At 34.8% G+C, this 18,249-nt stretch overlaps 2 protein-coding genes across 5 annotated transcripts; one reads left to right on the forward strand and one right to left on the reverse strand.

Moving 5' to 3' along the window:
• Window positions 1–3,307: 3,307 nt before the first annotated feature.
• On the reverse strand, window positions 3,308–5,624 carry LOC113724169 (uncharacterized). The gene is made up of 3 exons (XM_027247096.1): window positions 4,920–5,624; window positions 3,603–4,835; window positions 3,308–3,517 (listed from the first exon to the last, which is right to left on the reverse strand). Exons 1-3 carry the CDS (start codon window positions 5,622–5,624, stop codon window positions 3,308–3,310), a joined length of 2,148 nt encoding a protein of 715 aa, XP_027102897.1.
• A 6,693-nt stretch (window positions 5,625–12,317) lies between these two features.
• On the forward strand, window positions 12,318–17,682 carry LOC113727079 (E3 ubiquitin-protein ligase BIG BROTHER-like). 4 transcript variants are annotated; one of them, XM_072075561.1, is made up of 8 exons: window positions 12,318–12,802; window positions 13,303–13,489; window positions 14,375–14,627; window positions 14,861–14,910; window positions 15,043–15,087; window positions 15,894–16,021; window positions 17,123–17,231; window positions 17,318–17,682. In XM_072075561.1, the coding sequence occupies exons 2-8, from the start codon at window positions 13,337–13,339 to the stop codon at window positions 17,366–17,368; spliced, it is 789 nt and encodes a 262-aa protein (XP_071931662.1). In that variant the 5' UTR covers window positions 12,318–12,802; window positions 13,303–13,336; the 3' UTR covers window positions 17,369–17,682. The 4 variants fall into 4 exon arrangements, with proteins under 4 accessions (XP_071931662.1, XP_027106860.1, XP_027106858.1 ...); XM_027251059.2 differs by having other exon boundaries at window positions 12,318–12,706; XM_027251057.2 differs by having other exon boundaries at window positions 12,318–12,647.
• The last annotated feature ends 567 nt before the right edge of the window (window positions 17,683–18,249 follow it).

The raw sequence follows: 18,249 nt of genomic DNA on the forward strand, positions 1-18,249 counted from the left end.
TCAATAATGCCTAACCACCTTGCATCATAAATTTTGTCTAGTTATATAATTAATAAAAAAATTATATTTGTAGTTGCAACGTATATACATATATCACATCATAAAATTTGCTACACTTTTATTTCAAATTTTTTTTCCAAATAAATTGAGTGTATTTGGATAGAGTATTATTTAGCTTGTATCATAAATATAATTTTCAATCAACTTTCTGTTTCATATATATCATATCATAAAAAGTGTTATAGTACTATTCTAAATAATTTTTTTTTCAAATTATCTCCTATCCAAACACGCTTACTATATTATTTGAAATAATTAATATAGCAAATTTTGTGATGTGATGCATGTGAGGCAAAAAAATAGTTAAGAATATAAAAAAGGGATTGAAAAATGTATTTATGATACAAACAAAACAATATTAGAAATAACATGTGTTTAAAAAATGTTCTAGCCAAACACATTCATATACTTCTCAATTCAGAAAATCATACTCCTTATATCACAAAATTCATTCCTCTATATCTCATGAGAAGATACACAAACAAACATACACAATGTGCATAAACTAATTTTAAAAGAATTATCTAAATCTAAGTTTAATGCTTCATGTTTCAAAAGCTTGTTTACCTAATAAACTAATTCATCCATGAAAACAATATCATTGAGTAGATCATGAAATTCAGTTGTCTTATATGTTTCTAATAGAATGTGATAAGATCTCAATAATTACAAAAGCTAGTTAATCTTCGCAAATTTTAGAATTTTTTAAATATTCTATAACCTTTCTTATTGTTACAAATTACTATTCAATTTTGCTAACACATTTGATAGAAGCTCCCAAGCCTTACACTCTTTTTTGACAAATAACCGTTAAAATGTATTCAAATTTGAGATTTTAGGCATTTTAATTTTCATTAAATCATCTTTTTTTATCTTTAAATGATGCAATCATGCATTTAAAGATAACACATATCTATACTACTCAACATTTTAAAGAAAATGCGTATCTACACTACTCAACATTTTCTACTAAAATATCATACGTTACAATTCAATTTATATTGTCTTCAATGATTCAAAATAACTTAGTGTACGTTATATTTCAATCTATTATTGTCTTTTATGATTCAAATAATTTAATGTACGTTACACTTCAATCTATATTATCTTTTGTGATTCAAAATCACCTAGTGTATGTTATATTTTAATTTACATTGTCTTTTGAAAAAAAAAAATCATTCAAAATGTATCTCATATTTTGTAAAATGACTTTTTATATGCCTTACTTTTAAAAGTATAATTTTACGTCCCTTATAAATTCACATTAGTCAAATTTGTTTCCTATCTAGGTTTCTGATTAGTTTTTAGTTGGAATCCATCACGTGCCTTACACATGATCATTTTTAGGGGCAAAATTGTCAAATAATAGTTCACATAATCTGATCCATAGTTCTTCACATTTAATAAAATAATTTTTTTTTGTCTATCATATTTTACAAACTAAATTTTTTCATCCTTCATTAATCATGTGTATGAATAGGTTTTTTTACATCCCATATATATGTTTATTTGATTTCACCTGAATAATACAAATAGCATTTAATATATATTTCTATTTGATTTCACCTACAACTACAATTAGCTTATTTAGGTGAAATCAAATAGAAATATGTTATATGATATACATACTATTCAAGTAAAATCAAATAAACATGTACATGAATTTTTAAAAATAAGAAAAAAGTATTCAAACACATGATGAACAAGGGATGAAAAAAAATTCATTTTGTGAAATGTGAGAGACGAAAAAATTTATTTTATAAAATGTGAGGGACTACGGATAGGATTATGTGAAATATTATTGAGCAAATTGCGCGAAATGTCACTAAACTATTTCAAAGTGCCGGTTCTGGTCACTAAACTTTTTTATTAGCGCGAAATGTCACTGAACTAGTAAATCTGTACCGTTTTGGTCACTCCGTGTATTTGTGCCGCCAGGACAGACGAAAATCAACTTTTTGAGGGGCAAATTCATCTGCACAGCCTTTTCCTTGAAACTCTCTACCATAAATCACTCTCAAATGTCAGACAACTCGTAAGTTCAATTAGGAAGTGCAAACCCTTATCCTGTAATAGATTTCTTCTGCAAATATGGAGTAGGAGGGACAATATACGAAGTTGCAATTTGCTGGGAATGTGTTGAAGCTTCATTGGAGGAATACCTAAGAAAAGAACTTCGATTTGCAATTTGCTGGGAATGTGTTGAAGCTTCATGAGAGGAAAAGGCAAGGAAACAACTCCGACCTGCTCTTGTGGCAGTAAAACCAATTTGAAGACTTCATGGACTGATAGGAACCCAGCAAGGAGATATGTTGAATGTGCTAATGGCAAGGTAAGTGTGTGAAGATATAGGAAATTCGTTAAATTAGGTTAATGTTTAATTGTTTAGACATTTATCGGCTAAAAAGAATTTGGATAATTTTTTTGTAGGTTGATGGCTGTGGTTATTGGAATTGGTATGATGAAGAAATGTGTGAGCGTTTGAAACAAGTCATACCCGGTCTTTTAAGAAGAATAAATAGGGTGGAAACCGAGAATGAAACTTTGCGGCAACAAATTCTCAAGTTGCAAAAGAAAACTGAGAAAATGGAGGATAAAGTAAAAAATTTGAAGGAGAAGCTTGGAAGAAAGAATGTGAAAAAATGGTCATTGTTCTTTTTGTTATAGCCTGGACAATTGTTAATGCATCAATGTGGATTTGGGGGCCTAACAAGGGACAGAAGTTTGGAAGGCTGCAAATTGATGGCTACTAGAGTATTGTTGTACTCCAAATCCTAAATCAGTGTTGTCAAATGTTTTAATACACAGCTCGTTTTTGTTGAGGTTGTAGTGTTTTTATATACCTCGCAATTTTGGTTGGTGTTGTTTACACCATGGATGTTTGAAATTATAATTTATGAATAAAAGACTGAAGTATTAGTTCCAACATATGGGTGGTGCAAAAGAAAAGTAACTCACAAATGTAGAAAACATAAAGCCAAATACAACAAAAGAGATAATTATCACTATCATTCCAAACAGCTGCTTTACAAAAGAGATAATTGTCACAAATGCAGAAAACATAAAGCCAAATACAACAAAAGAGATAATTATCACTATCATTCCAAACAGCTGCTTTACAAAAGAGATAATTGTCACTGTCATTCCAAACAACTGCCAACAAAGTTAGCCATGTTTCACATATAAATAATCTGGAATTGTCCTAGACATAGAATACATCCAAACAAAAGCTATGCAAACAAGTCCTTTAATCTGATCTTCCACTTCCACTTCTACTGCTCCTTGATGTTCCAGCCCATCTACCAATCTTGAATGGAGGCTCTTTGCCCAAGTACTCATAGTTGGTGTTGATCCTTATCTTGTCAATTTCAGACAGCTTTCTTTTTGAATGAAGAGACTGTTTGTTGGCCGCTGTAGTAGACTGGTCGGTATCATTGACAGGCCTAACTCTCCTCACCTGTACACAAGTACAATAAATATTAACAATAGCTATTTACCATAGTAAAATTAAAAATAAAATTAGAAATAAAATTTACACCTACAGGTGTCTTAGTCTTTCTAATCTGCTGCTTTTTCGTACTACTAGTGGCAGCTTGTGCATTACGTTCAGCATGTGAACTAGTGTCATTATGGGAAGTAGTTTGCTCTTCAGCTCCATGTGGCTGAGAATTGACACAACTTGAAGAATATCCTTGAACTTCCACATGAGCAAAATCAGGCTCCTGAGAATTAGCTCCATGTGCTGTGCTTGAGCCATTGTTGGTGCCTTTTGACTTTCTAGCATGTTTAGGAGCTGGAGCAGGTTGACTGCAGCCTTCACCTCCATTATTTTCTGGAACACTTTTGCAGGTAGCAGCATTGTGGCCTGCCTGACCACATCTTCTACAGTGCATGATCACATGCTTTCTTAATTTTTGCACATTATTCGTTCGCACATGAACACCACTTCTATTTTCAGAACTATCTTTTCTTCTTGCTTTCTTGGGCCTACCAGGTTGGACGCATGCAAGTGGAGGATCTAATATGGGAATATCACTCTGAGACCATAGAGACTTTCCACTAATTGGATATAGTACATTCTCATATATTTGAAAGAATAGATCTCTACTATAACACTGATCGGCATAGTCATTTGAGTTCCTACCAATTTTTAAAATGGCAAAAATTGCATGGCAGCAGGGGAGCCCACTAATTTGCCACAACCTGCATGTACAGGTTCTGTCTCTTAAGTACACAGCAAATTGTTCCCCCTTAGGTCCCCTAACCTGATATCCCCCTTTTCCATTTGATATTGACTTCCACTTCCTAGAAAACTTTTCCCTCTCCTCAATCAAAGCCTTTATTGCTGGTCCCACAGGACCACTATATTTTCTCATCCAATACACCCTATTTGATATCCTTTCCATTATGAATTGTCTAATCCACTCAACCATCCCAATCACTGGCAACTCTCTAGCATTTAATATATGAGAATTAAATGTCTTTGATAAATTATTAACCAGCATGTCAGATTTCATGTGAAGTGAAAAAAAAGCCTTACACCAGTGATGAGGTGGTGCAGCTCTCTTGACCCACGCGTGAGCTTGCTGGTCATATGCTCTAAGCTCTTCCAACGCTGCCTCATAGAACTCTACTGTTGATGCTACTGCAATGCTCCAGAATTTTTCTTTAAACACTTCACCAGGGTGCTTTTTCTTGAAATTTCTGTACATATGCTGTACACAATATCTATGGCCAACTTCTGGTAATAACTCCAGCAGTGCACTATCAAGACCCTATAAAAGAGTTCTAAGTTTAGTCACTTACAAAAATTATCCTATACAATACATGCTATAAGGATAAAGAGCAGTACTCCTAACCTTCTGTTGGTCTGAAATAAAAGTGTATTCACTACTAGTTGCTGGTATTTCTAGATCACCAATCAGTAAATTCAAAAACCAAAGCCATTGTTCCCGAGCCTCCTTCTCAACAACTGTCCAAGCTAATGGCCACCAACCATTATTTGGATCTGCCCCAATAGCAGTCAACAACTGCCCTGGATATGCCCCCTTAGTGTGACAGCCATCAAGAGCAATAAGGGGCCTACATCCCTCTCTAAATCCCTTTTTCAATGGTCCCAGACAGCAGTAAAATCTCATGAATCTGGGATTACTTTCAGGATCAGCTCTTGGTGAATACTTGATGTCTATAGTGGTGTCAGGGTGAGTTTTTTGTAGTTCTGATGTGTACCTCCCAACATCAATATACTGCTGAGATGCTGACCCTTTGATAGCAGCCTTAGCCATTGCAAGTGCTTTGTAACCTTTGTTTCTTGTGATCTCGCAACTATATTGCTCATCTATGCTCTGTAACAATTGCCTAACAGGCATGTTCATGTTGGATCTAACAGACTCTTCAAACTTGTCGGCTACCCAATTGGATGTCATGTTTTTGTTTCTCCAAGCATGGCTGCAATTGGTGTGGACATCGTAAATTGTTTTAACTACAAAGTCTTCAGTACCCAAAGCAGGAACGTGGCTAGCATAAATGTACCACTTACACGGATCTGCACATTTAGCTCTCATTCTTGTTTTGTCACTTGTATACATGTATACAGGTCTTCCACTTATAATTGCATAATTTCTGAGAGCATCTCTGAACTATTTTTTGGTTCCAAATTTTTGCCCAACATGAAAATGGGGATCTGTTCCATCTCTGCTAGCATTGAAACTAGTGTATCTCACAGGAACATCTTCATCTTCTGAATCTGGATCACTATTTAATTCCCCTTCCACAATATCATCCAATAGTGGGTTGTGTTCCGCTCTATTTTCACATGCTTCAGCTTCAGTTTCAGGACCAGCTTCTGTTTCAGCTTCAGTTGCTGCACCTTCTCTATTTTCACATGCTTCAGCTTCAGTTGCTGCCCCAGTTTCTGTTACAGGTTCAGTTGCTGCTCCTTCATTTGTTGCACCTTCACCTACTGCACCTCCATTTGATGCACCTTGACCTGCTGCACCTCCATTTGATGCACCTTCAGTTGCAGTACCATTATTTGATACACCTCCTTTTCTAACTCTTTTTGTAGCACCACAAAGGGCCTCCGACGTACGAGATTTTCTCCTATCTCTGTTTCTTCTATTCCTGGAACTGTCATTGTCCCTCCTATTCTGACTTGATGGAGTTGGGTCATTATCAACTTGGCTATGCATTTGTGGCTCGGACTCCTGTGTATTGTTGTTGGCCTGCTTACATCTCCTAGAAGAATTTTGGTATGCATCTTCATCTTCACCAGCATGGTCATGTGTCCACTCTAAAGCTGCAACTGATCTACTAGCTTGGACTCCTTTTCGTTGTCTATGAGGTATTGCTGCCTGTTGTGTAAGAATTTCACCATCATCAAAGATCTCCTCTATTACCATTGAACTCTTTGTCTGTGATAACTGTTCCAATTCCTTTTTCTTCTGCAACTCATATATTTCCTCAACTGTTAAATGATGACAGTATACTTCCATCAACTTGTACTCATTAACCCAACCACAGAATTGCATAATGTCTTCATCCGTTTGAAGTTCCATCAGTCCATGGTTCAAATCCCCTCTAGGGTCAATGTAATAATATAACATAGTATCGTTGTGCCCACACCTTTCCACCATTTTATTTATTTCATGAATCGACATCAAATCAGCATGGCAAAGATCGAAATAATCAATCTCTCCACCCACATAACTCTTGTATTTCTCTCCTTCAATTTTACCGCCGTGGTGGAGTTTAATCGAAAATGCAGGTCTATCAGGAACTGCAACAACAACAACAAAGGCAAACAACATGATTCTTGTTAATCACCATTTTTTATTGTCATACATGCTGTTCTTCTTATAAAAATACTTAACCCCCATTTGTTAATTAACCCGAATCAGACAACTGCATTTTGAAAAATTTATTTTTTATGATTAAATTACAAGATAGAGGGTTCTTGTAGGACCCTTTGCAACCCACTTATACGACAAAAAAGGAAGTCAATCGTTCTTATGTCATTTTCTAAACAACCGGATCACTTCAGCAAACCCTAAACCCAATAAAAACTCTCACTAAATACTTCTTTATACTCAAAACACAAACAACACCATTAATCATAGGAAATGTGTATGGATTGTAATATTTCTTACCGTATAATGTGTACGGATCAATGAATTCATCCCTTTGCCTTTTCACCCATTTCGCTATCATCGATGACCGATTCTTCACTGCTAATCTTCGTCTTTTGCCGGTTCTTTGAGTCTTGTCACTGATTACTGTGAGAAGAATGGATCAATTTTGATACTTTTCACTGTCATTGTCCACATTTCCAAAAATTTTACCAGCATTCCAAAGCCCCACAGTTAAACCTTTCACTTACCAGATGAAACTCTTCCCACTAAGGCTGTACAGACGAATTTGCCCCTCAAAAAGTTGATTTCCGTTTCTCCTAACGGCACAAATACACGGAGTGACCAAAACGGTACAGATTTACTAGTTCAGTGACATTTCGCGCTAATAAAAAAGTTTAGTGACCAGAACCAGCACTTTGAAATAGTTTAGTGACATTTCGCGCAATTTGCTCAATATTATTTGACAATGCTAATCCTAAAAAATGATCACGTGCAAGACACGTGGTGGATTCTAGCCAAAATTTGATGTATGTGAAATACAAAAAATAGTTAAGAATATAAAAAAGTGAATGAAAAATATATTTATAATACCAACAAAACAATATTTGAAATAATATGTGTATTCAAAATGTTCTAACCAAACATATTTATATACTTCTTAATTAAAAGAATCATACTCTTTATATCTCAAAATTTATTCCTCTATATCTCGTGAGAAGATACACAAACAAACATACACAACGTGCATAAACCAATTTTAAAAGAATTATCTAAATAGGGGTTTAATGCTCCATGTTTCAAAAGCTTGTTTGCCTAATAAAATAATTCATCCATGAAAACAATATCATTGATTAGATCACTAAATCCAAGCGCTCTTTGATATGGTGGATAAACCATCACATATATTTCTAATGGAATGTGATAATATCTCAATAATTACAAATGCTAGTTAATCTTCGCAAAATTTAGAATTTTCAAAAATATTCTATAACCTTTCTTATTGTTACTAATTACTATTCAATTTTGCAAACACATTTGATAGAAGCTCTCAAGCGTTACACTCTTTTTCGACAAATAACTATTAACATGTATTCAAATTTGAGATTTTGGGCATTACAATTTTCTCTAAATCGTCTTGTTTATCTTTAAATGATGCAATTATGCATTTAAAGATAACACGTATCTATACTACTCGACATTTAAAGATGACACAATCATGCATTTAGAGATAACATGTATCTACACTACTTAACCTTTTCTACTAAAATAGCGTACGTTACATTTCAATATATATTGTCGTTAATGATTCAAAATAATTTAATGTACGTTAGATTTCAATGTGTATTGCCTTTTATGATTCAAATAATTTAATGTACGGTACACTTCGATTTATATTATCTTTTACGATTCAAAACAACCTAATATACGTTACATTTCAATTTATATTGTCTTTTGGAAAACTCATTCAAAACGTTTCTCACATTTTGTAAAATAATTTTTTTCCATGTTTCACTTTTAAAAGTATAATTTTACGTCCCTTACAAATTCATATTAGTCAAATTTGGTTCCTATTCATGTTTTCAACTAGTTTTTTGTTGGAATTTACCACTTGCCTTGCATGTGATAATTTTTTAACGGCAAAATTATCAAATAATATTTCACATAATCCAATCCATGGTTCTTCACATTTTACAAAATGAATTTTTTTTGTCCCTCACAACTCACATTTCACAAAATGAATTTTTTTGTCGCTCATTAATCATGTGTATGAATAGCTATTTTTTAACCTAGGTACATGTTTATTTGATTTCATTTGAATAGTACAAATAGTATGTAATATATCCCTATTTGATTTCACCTACAACTATAATTAATTGTAGGTGAAATCAAATAGAAATATATTATATGCTATTCATACTATTCAAGTGAAATCAAATAAACATGTACATGAATTTTCAAAAATAAGAAAAGCTATTCATATACATGATTAACAAGGGATGAAAAAATTTATTTTGTAAAATATGAGGGATAAAAAAATTTATGTTGTAAAATATGAGACACTATGGATAGGATTATGTGAAATATTATTTGACAAATTTGACCCTAAAATATGATCACGTGCAAGACACGTAGTAGATTCTACCAAAAATTAGTTGAAAACTTAGATAGGAATCAAATTTGACCAATGTGAATTTGTAAGAGAAGTAAAATTATAATTTTCAAAGTAAGGGACGAATAAGTTATTTTATAAAATGTGAGAAATGTTTTGAACAATTTTTCCTTGCCTTTTCCTATTGAAAATAATCTAATTTAAATTACATTTCAATCCATATTGCCTTTTCCCATAAAAAAATAACATGTCTTTGTATATATTTCCAATCTTTATCGTGTTTTTCTATTTAAAATAATGCTTAACCACCTTGCATCATAAAATTTGTCTTGTTATATAATTAATAAAAAAATTATATTTTTACTTGCAATGTAAATATATACACCACATCATAAAATATGCTACATTTTTATTTCACAATTTTTTTCCAACATTGAGTGTGTTTGGATAGAGTTTTATTCAAATTGTATTACAAACATAATTTTTAATCACTTTTCTATCTCATATATATATATCATATCACAAAACGTGTTTAGTGTTATTCTAAAGGGAAAATCGTCCGAAACGTCCCTCATATTTTATAAAATGACTTTTTTCATCCCTCACTTTTAAAAGTGTAATTTTATGTCCCTTACATATTCATATTGGTCAAATTTAGTCCCTAACTAGGGGCCTGTTTGGAACCTGAGTTTTTTGGGAGTTTGTCTAAAACTTTACTATAGTGCACTGTAGAAGTTTTTCAAAAAATTTTGTAAAAGTTTTTTATAAGGTGAAAATTTTTTTTGTAAGGGAAAAACTTTTTTTCCTTTTCTTTTTTTTTCTCTTTCTCTTTTTTTTTTTCTTCTTTTTTCTTTCCTTTTTCTTTTCTTTCTTCTTCTTCCCCGTTACCTCTGCCTCCCAGCAGCAACGCAGCCTGCTCCACCCCCTACTCCGCCACCGGCCCCACCTCTAGCACCTCCGGCCACGATGTTCCTGATTTCGCACCCCAACAGCTGCTGCTCCACCGTGTGCCTCTCCACACTGTCCGTCCCCATTCCGTCCTCCAGCACATTGAATAGCGCCGAGTAGTAATGCAGCGCCTCCACGAACCGCCGCAAGAAGCTTCCCCCGTGGCTCAGGTCCTGCTGGTTGCTGGCGCGTCGAGACAGTTCATGGCCACGCACTCGGCGCATTGCAGGAGGAGGCCCAGGAGACAGAGGCCGGAGGACTTGGTGTCGCCAGCTGCTGCTCCACCCAAGGAGGCGGTTGCGGCGGCGGCTTCGAGCTCAGCAACATCGTCGTCCTAGTTGTCTAAGTCGATGGTTCTATCAGCGGAGGTGGAAGGGTTGTCGGGGCCGAGGGAGGAGTTGCGGCGTTTGAGAAGGAGAGGTCTTCGTGGTGGGCAGAGGAGGAGCGCTTGGACTGCATAGAGGAGGAGGAGTTGGAGGAGGGACGAGCGTTTCTGCTGGGGGGAAGGAGAATGGGAATGGGAACGGAATTAATGGGGTTGGAAGCAGAAGTAGCAGTGGAATTGGAGTGGAGCAAACTCTGGAGCATGATAGATGGATAGATTGAATTGGAAGCGGTAATTGAACTGGAGTCTAGCCCGGAGAGGTGGTGGTGGGTTGGGATGGGAGAGGAAGAAGAAAAAAAATGGAAGGAAATTTTTTTTTTTTTTTTTGTGTTTTGTATATTTTGAAGTGGGTAGGTAAAAAATTTAGAGAAGTTTTTTGGGGTTCCTGTAGCAAAAGTTGTTAAAAAACTAGTAGGTAAAAAACTTGCTTAAAAACCTGACTTCCAAACAGGCCCTAGGTTTCCGATCATTTTTTGGCCGGAATCCATCACGTGCAGGGCATGTAATCATTTTTAAGGGTAAATTTGTCAAATTATATTTTTCATAATCTAATCTATAGTCCTCCACATTTTATAAAACAAATTTTTTCGTCCCTCACATTTTATAAAATGATTTTTTCATCCCTCACATTTTACAAAATGAATTTCTCAATCCCTCATATTTCAAAAAATGAATATTTCCATCCCTCACTAATTATGAGTGTGAGGGAAACCCTAAAAAATATATATATATATGTGTGTGTGTGTGTGTGTGTGTGTGTGTGTGTGAATACATTTTGTTTAAACACATGTATATGTCTATTTGATTTTACTTAATAATATGAATAGCATAAATATATGTATGTGTCTATTTGATTTCACTTAACAATACGAATATCATATATTATATGCGATCATTTGATTTCATCTGGTATTATCTAGTAAAAAATCTTGCATTCATTGTCAAGTTGGCCAATAAAGCTATTTTCGGTCAAAATACAATAAGAATATGCAAATTAAAATTCTATTGGTAAATATTAGTCATAATCATACAAAAAAGAGAAGATAGCCCACAAGTCGGGGCCAATTACATACATGTGTTTATGCTATTATTATTAAGTAAAATCAAATAGACATATACATGTGTTTAAAAAAAATGTATTTACACATAATTAGTGAGAAATGAAAAATTCATTTTTTGAAATGCGAGGGATGGAGAAATTCATTTTGTGAAATGTGAGGGATGAAAAAAATTATTTTATAAAATGTGAAGGACGAAAAAATTTATTTTATAAAATATGGAGGACTATAGATCAGATTATGTAATATATAATTTGACAAATTTACCCTTAAAAAATGATCACGTGCCTTACACATGATGGATTCCAGCCAAAAAAAGATCGAAAACTTAGTTAGGGATTAAATTTGACTGATGTAAATATATAAGAGACATAAAATTATACTTTTAAAAATGAGAGACGAAAAAAATTATTTTATAAAATATAAGGGACGTTTTGGACGATTTTCCCTTTACATATTTCTCAATTCGAAAAACCATACTCATATCTCAAAATTTGCTCCTCCATGTCTCATGAGAAGATGCACAAACCAACACACACTACACTCCGCACAACGCGCACAAACTAATTTAAAGAAAAAATTATCTAAATCTGCGTTTAGTACTTCATGCTTCAAAAGCTAGCGTGTGTCTCAAGTCCGACATAAGCCACTGAGCCTCTCCGCACACACTCACACAGTCTCTCTCTTTCTCTCCCCACATTCCACAGTCCCAACAGTGGAGAGAGAAATGATGAGATGAGATGAGATGAGATGAGACAGATTAGAGATACAGACACTGCCATTACTGACGTCTACGGTTTCCTCTTCTTCCAACTAGCTCACAGCCAAAAAGCAACGAACACAACAAAGTGAAGCATACCTCCGTTTCTCCCTTTTGTCCCCATTCTCGCCTCCGTACTCATCCTCAAAGTGTCCGTTTTCTTCTTCCATAGCTTCATCCTCTGTCTCTCATACTTGTATATAATTCTCCTTGTAAATCCCAGTCTATGTTGTTCACATTTTGAGATATCTTCTTGTAAATCCCAGTACTTCTTTTTCTCATTTTTACATAATTTAGTTGCATATTTCGAGTATGTAATGGAGTATTTTAGTTTTGTTGTTGTTGCTGTTGGTAGGTTCTTTTGTACGACTGCCCATTATTCTAGAAGTCCCCTGTTTTTTTTTGTTTATTTTTTTTCGCTTGCTACAATTTGTAAAACAATGACCTTTTTGAAATTTGAGTTTACCATTCAGGCCAATCTTGGGCTATTAGAAAATTGAGTTTTTTTTTCCTTTAATTTATTATATTGATATAATGGGATGAATTTGACAGAGGAAAGAAAGAAAATAAAAGGGTTTATGAAATGAAGACATGCTTTATTTTTTGGTTGTTTGTTAGATTAGTTCTGAAAGTAGGAAGATGCAGGGGTTTCTAAGGAAACAAGAACGATGCAGAATTTTCTTGAAGTTTAAATACTCTTTAAAGATTCTAGACTCAGAGTTGTTGCTCTTTGCTTCTTTTTTTTTTCAGTTTTTTTGAAATGTAATGGGGGATTTTCTGGGTTTTTAGCTTTCCTTTTTTTTTTTTTGGTTCTGTGTTTAAGAGGATATACTGAATTGTTCATTTTGCAGCTGTTTTGGGTAATTGAGATCAGCAGTCAAAGAAATGGATGGAAATCATCAAATGGAGGTGCATTACATGAATACTTTTGGCTATCCTTATAATGCTTCAGACAGTTTTGTGGACTTTTTTGGAGGTCTTCCACAAGCCCCTTTACCTTATGTTCACCCTCCTCCACCAATGCCTCATGATCATCAGGTAATCTTTTCCTTTCCTTTTTTTTCAGGGCCCAAATTTTTTGCAATTTCTGTTTGCAATTTCCTTTCCTTTCCTTTTTGGGGGGCACTGCAATTTCCTTTCCTTTTTTTGCAATTTTTTCCTTTCCTTCTTTTTTTCAGGGCCCAACTGTAATTTCATGAAATAGTGATGCGCAGTGCTTAAGAATAATAACTAAATGTTGTTCTGCTCTAAAACAGAAAAGAATGTTGTTTTCCTAGTTTAGGTTGTCCTATCAGATCTTTTATGAAAGCTATATACATATCAATGCTCATAATCGTTTCCTTAGTGGTGGGATTCTGAGGATATACTACTTCACTATTACATGTCCATATATTTCTGCTTGTTAGTTGGATATCATTTACCTGAATTGCTTGAAAGATGTAAAGCTGTTAAACTATGATGCCTGGCTCTGCTTCAATGTTTTATGGTCAAGCTAATGAATGCTCAGCTCTAGTGTAACAAGTGGGATACGTGTTATGCTGTCTCATTGTTACATTTCATTTCTTTTTCTTATAAAAAATTTGACCTAGTTTGTTCCGTACTTGTTCATTACAATGAGATATATGTAGCTATCTGCAGTTTGTTAGTGCAAATGTGTCAGGATGCCATTGACTCCAAAGTATAATTTTGAGAGGAAAGAGTCTTGGTTTCACTTTTATATGGTTTTTTCATATGAGAAAGGGGCAATTGATGCAAAATAAATTGTCAATTTGTATACTGCACTTGCACGATTGATTGTATTACTTTTTGAAAATTTTACTGTTTATTGTCTTTGCTTAAACACTGCCGAGCATTTGAGATGGATGGGAATGTGTAAGTTTCCTTTGTGATGGTGAATGTGTTTCATTGGTGTTTTATTTGCAGGAATCTGCATATTGGTCAATGAATATGAATTCTTACAGATTTGGGTTATCTGGCCCAGAAAATGCTCCCTATTATAGCCCTTACATTGTAAATGATGACTTTATGAGGATGGACTACAACCGGAGACCATGGGATTATCCTTCTGTTATGAATATACAAGAACCGCCAGTTGTAGAAATGCCTTCGGAAGAGATCCAAGCCCCCAGTATGGAGGCAAACCCAACGCCCAGTATGGAGGCCATCCCAGAAGAATGTGAGTTCCAGATTTTGTTCTGTTGTTTGGCCCTTACAGTTTAAACAAATGAAAACGGGGAAAATATCATGTTGACTTTCTACGTTTCTTGGTCTTAAGGGTGTTACTTCCTTTGTTGAGGTAGATCTCTTTTCAGTTTCATTACAAGTTTTTGTTGCTTGGTAATGCAATTCTGACCTTATCTTCGATGAGTTGTTCATACTTAGCATTCTCATTTTCTATCCTTTGCACAGCTCAAACCTCTGCAGACAACATTAATCAGCAAGATTCTGGTGGTACTCAGGTATGTAAATCGATTATATACTTCTTTATCTCTTCATAATTCTCAGCTTATCACTTACGAATAGGAAATATTATTTTGCTTGGCTGTGAGGAAGATACTGATTTGTACTTTCTTTTTCCTACACTGTTGCAGGCTGTTTGGGAAGATAATATTGATCCTGACAACATGACTTATGAGGTACAAATGTTTGAAGTTTTTGCATTTTGTAAACTTATATTCTTTATGTGCTACAATGACCTGTGTTCTTATTAGAACCTATAATGGTTGAAATTCAATCAGCAAGTATGAGGCTTCTCTTATGCCCTGTTCAGTGGATAAGACTGTTATTAGACTGTTTTAGTGCGAAATGCTGCATCAAAAAGATTTTTGGCTGGTGATTGCCATGAACTTTGGTGAATGTTTATGCAAACTTCATTTCTCGAAGTCACATTATTGGAAAATCAATTAAAAGAACAAAATCTTCTCTCCAGAGTTCAACCAGTTGACCAGTTTTCGTAACCAAAGAAAGACGTGCTTGACGTGAATATCAATCTTCTTTTATGTATTCTGCCATGTGGGTTTTAAGTCCCAAACTCTTAAACTAAATTCACAAGGAATAAAAGAAAGGACTTCTTCATTGTGCTTCTCTAACTGTTGCCGTTCTGGTAACTGACTCCATAATTCCAAGTTCTATTCATGGCTTTTTGCTGACTATGTTGTTGAACATCCAAAATGGTCTTCATTTTCATTTCTCTAGCTTCTGGCACTAGAATAGCAAAATAAGAGTTCAGTATTTGGTGTAGCTGCATTAGCAACAGCAGGGTGAGTAAATTTTACAAGTGTATGATTACACAAAATGAGGAATTTGCTATATTTATTCCCTTTAGACAGATTAAGTAAAACACCTGATATCTCGTCTCGGTGTACAGATTCTTACAAGCAAATGTTAAGAATGACTAGACAAACTGTTTGGAGATGAAATCTAATTATGATATTATTTTTAGGAATTACTTGAGTTGGGCGAAGCAGTGGGGACTGAAAACCGGGGACTTTCACAAGAACTTATTGATTTACTTCCGACCTCAAAGTACAAATCTGGGGGAATTTTCTCCAAAAAAAGATCTACTGAGAGGTATATTCTTACTAAGATGTATTTCACGTTGAATGTGCCACTGTGCTTTCTTCTTGCTGGTGAGCCACAGCTGTTAGCCTCTATCCTTTCTGACACTCTGCCTTTCTCTCTATCTGTACCTGTTTACATTGGTTACTTTTGTCACATATCATTCAAATGTGGTCAAAAATCACTCTATCCACAAGAAATTATGTTTAGCTGTGAAATAAACATTTGAGAAGTTCTTTGTAAGATTCGTATGGTACCCAGTCTAGTGCATACAATAACCCTTGGAAAGAGCAGTTCTGCTTGCTGCAGTAATGTAGCCTCCACCTAAGCATTCTCAACTGCATTAGGCAGAAGCCCTGCGGATCAGGTTTCCCTGTTGTTATGCCTTGCCTATGCAGGGTGATCAATTATGATACCCATTATGTGCTCACCAGCTGATCACTGACAAAGCAATGGCTTGTGAAAATGATAAGTAACACTAGTTGATATTAATGCAGTTCCATGATTGTTTTCAAGAATGCATTTCAAGATTTGAGCAAATAAATCAAGAATGGGTTTCTTGACCCCAACAAGGAAATCAGTTACCTAACCTTATCTACTCTTTGGAAAATATACAGAGTCCCCAGTATCACAAATACCTGATAATGTATGATACTGCTGCATTCAATGTGATACCAGAATCCAGCATTTCTGCTTCATTTCCTTTGTAAACGGTAGCAGGTGCCTCGGTATTTTTTTGTTAGTTTCTAGCTGAGGCTACCGAGCCTGTGTCACTCTTTTACTTGTGTTTTCTGTAAGACTAAGTACCTGCTAGGAAAGAGTAATAGAGATCTATTATGGGGCTGCCCTTTCTTTTATATCTAAATGTGTTGGCCCTTGTCAAGTTCTGAAAGAAGAAAGAAAACATAAAGAATAGTGAAAGATCATGAATGAACAAAATTAGAAGGTTTCTATCATTCTCTGCTCCTCTCTCTCTCTCTCTCTCTGTCACACACACACACACCCACACACACACATCTAGGTCAGGTTCACTCATTTTGGTTGCTGCTTCAATTTTTTTCGTCTAATAATTTAATTGGTTGTCATTTTTTTTTTAAAATTTTTGCGACCCAGATGTGTCATCTGCCAAATGAGGTACAAAAGAGGGGACCGGCAAATAAATTTGCCATGCAAACATGTATACCATGCTCATTGTGGATCGAAATGGCTCAGAATTAACAAGGTATGGTAAATATTTTTGAGCAGAGTTCGCCTTAAAGTCTGATATTTGTTTGCTAATACATGTATGTATCTTGTTGGTTTTGCCAGACATGCCCAATATGCAACACTGAAGTATCAAGTGAAGAATCCAACCAATGAAGATTTCAAATATCAAATGGCAAAATAGATTAACAGCTGCAATAGTTTTCCCTTTTTAACATACATAGAGCTAGTTTATTTTTGACCTTGTTGTTATAGTTGGGTTTAGAATTTTGTAATGTAGAAGTTTATAGTAGCCTTTTGTACAAGGGAAGCAATGGAACAGGAAGCTTGAAGGATATAGGTCCTTGAATGCTTATTGATGATTAGCTCCATGCTCTCTTCAACAGTTTTATTGATTAGCTTGATAGCTTCAGGGGAAATATATTTCTTGCTGCCGGAAGCTAATGGAAAAAGTTGATCGATTTGCTTCATTTCTTCCAAATATGTACATTGAAATCACAGATACCGCTTAGAACTGAATACAGGGTAGGTGACTATTAGTCAGAAGTCGTTTTTATCAGTGTCCATTTGCAGCCTCCCCCCCGCCCCCCCCCCCCCCCCCCCCCCCAAAAAAAAACAAAAAAAAACCAAAAAAGATACGTATACGTAGTAGTTGCTCCTGATGTTATCAATAATTTTGAGCTGTAGCCTGGGGACAGCCTAATTGGATAAAGACTTAATTCTGTAGAAATTTCCTCCAATGAAGGCAATTTGGGGATAGTGTTTTGAAAATTGGATTAATAGATCGGTTCAACCAGTTGAATTGCAAAGAGGTCATGGTGTTGGTTTGGTTTCATTTAAAACTTGAACAAGACAAAAAGAAATTTTGTTTCTTGGAAGAAACCAAAAAAATTGGTCAAAGAATGGTTGAATGGTAAAAATCAGTAAAATGTGGACTTCTGAACTTGTTTGTTAGTAAAATTTCTCCTTTTTCTTGAATTTTTAATCGGAATTTTTATTTCTTATATACATGAAAAAAAGTTGAACTTTTAACTTGA

This window comes from Coffea arabica, chromosome 2c (assembly GCF_036785885.1).
Source record: "Coffea arabica cultivar ET-39 chromosome 2c, Coffea Arabica ET-39 HiFi, whole genome shotgun sequence".
Lineage (NCBI taxonomy): Eukaryota > Viridiplantae > Streptophyta > Magnoliopsida > Gentianales > Rubiaceae > Coffea > Coffea arabica.

Excerpts from the sequence above, each read along its gene's own strand:
- LOC113724169 (XM_027247096.1), bottom strand. The coding sequence starts at position 5,624 with ATGAGAGCTAAATGTGCAGATCCGTGTAAGTGGTACATTTATGCTAGC. Across the intron at positions 4,836-4,919 it reads TTATTTCAGACCAACAGAAG|GGTCTTGATAGTGCACTGCT; the intron begins GTTAGGAGTACT and ends ACTCTTTTATAG. Across the intron at positions 3,518-3,602 it reads TTAGAAAGACTAAGACACCT|GTGAGGAGAGTTAGGCCTGT; the intron begins GTAGGTGTAAAT and ends ACTTGTGTACAG.
- LOC113727079 (XM_072075561.1), top strand. The coding sequence starts at position 13,337 with ATGGATGGAAATCATCAAATGGAGGTGCATTACATGAATACTTTTGGC. Across the intron at positions 15,088-15,893 it reads CTGACAACATGACTTATGAG|GAATTACTTGAGTTGGGCGA; the intron begins GTACAAATGTTT and ends TATTATTTTTAG. Across the intron at positions 17,232-17,317 it reads AATGGCTCAGAATTAACAAG|ACATGCCCAATATGCAACAC; the intron begins GTATGGTAAATA and ends TGGTTTTGCCAG.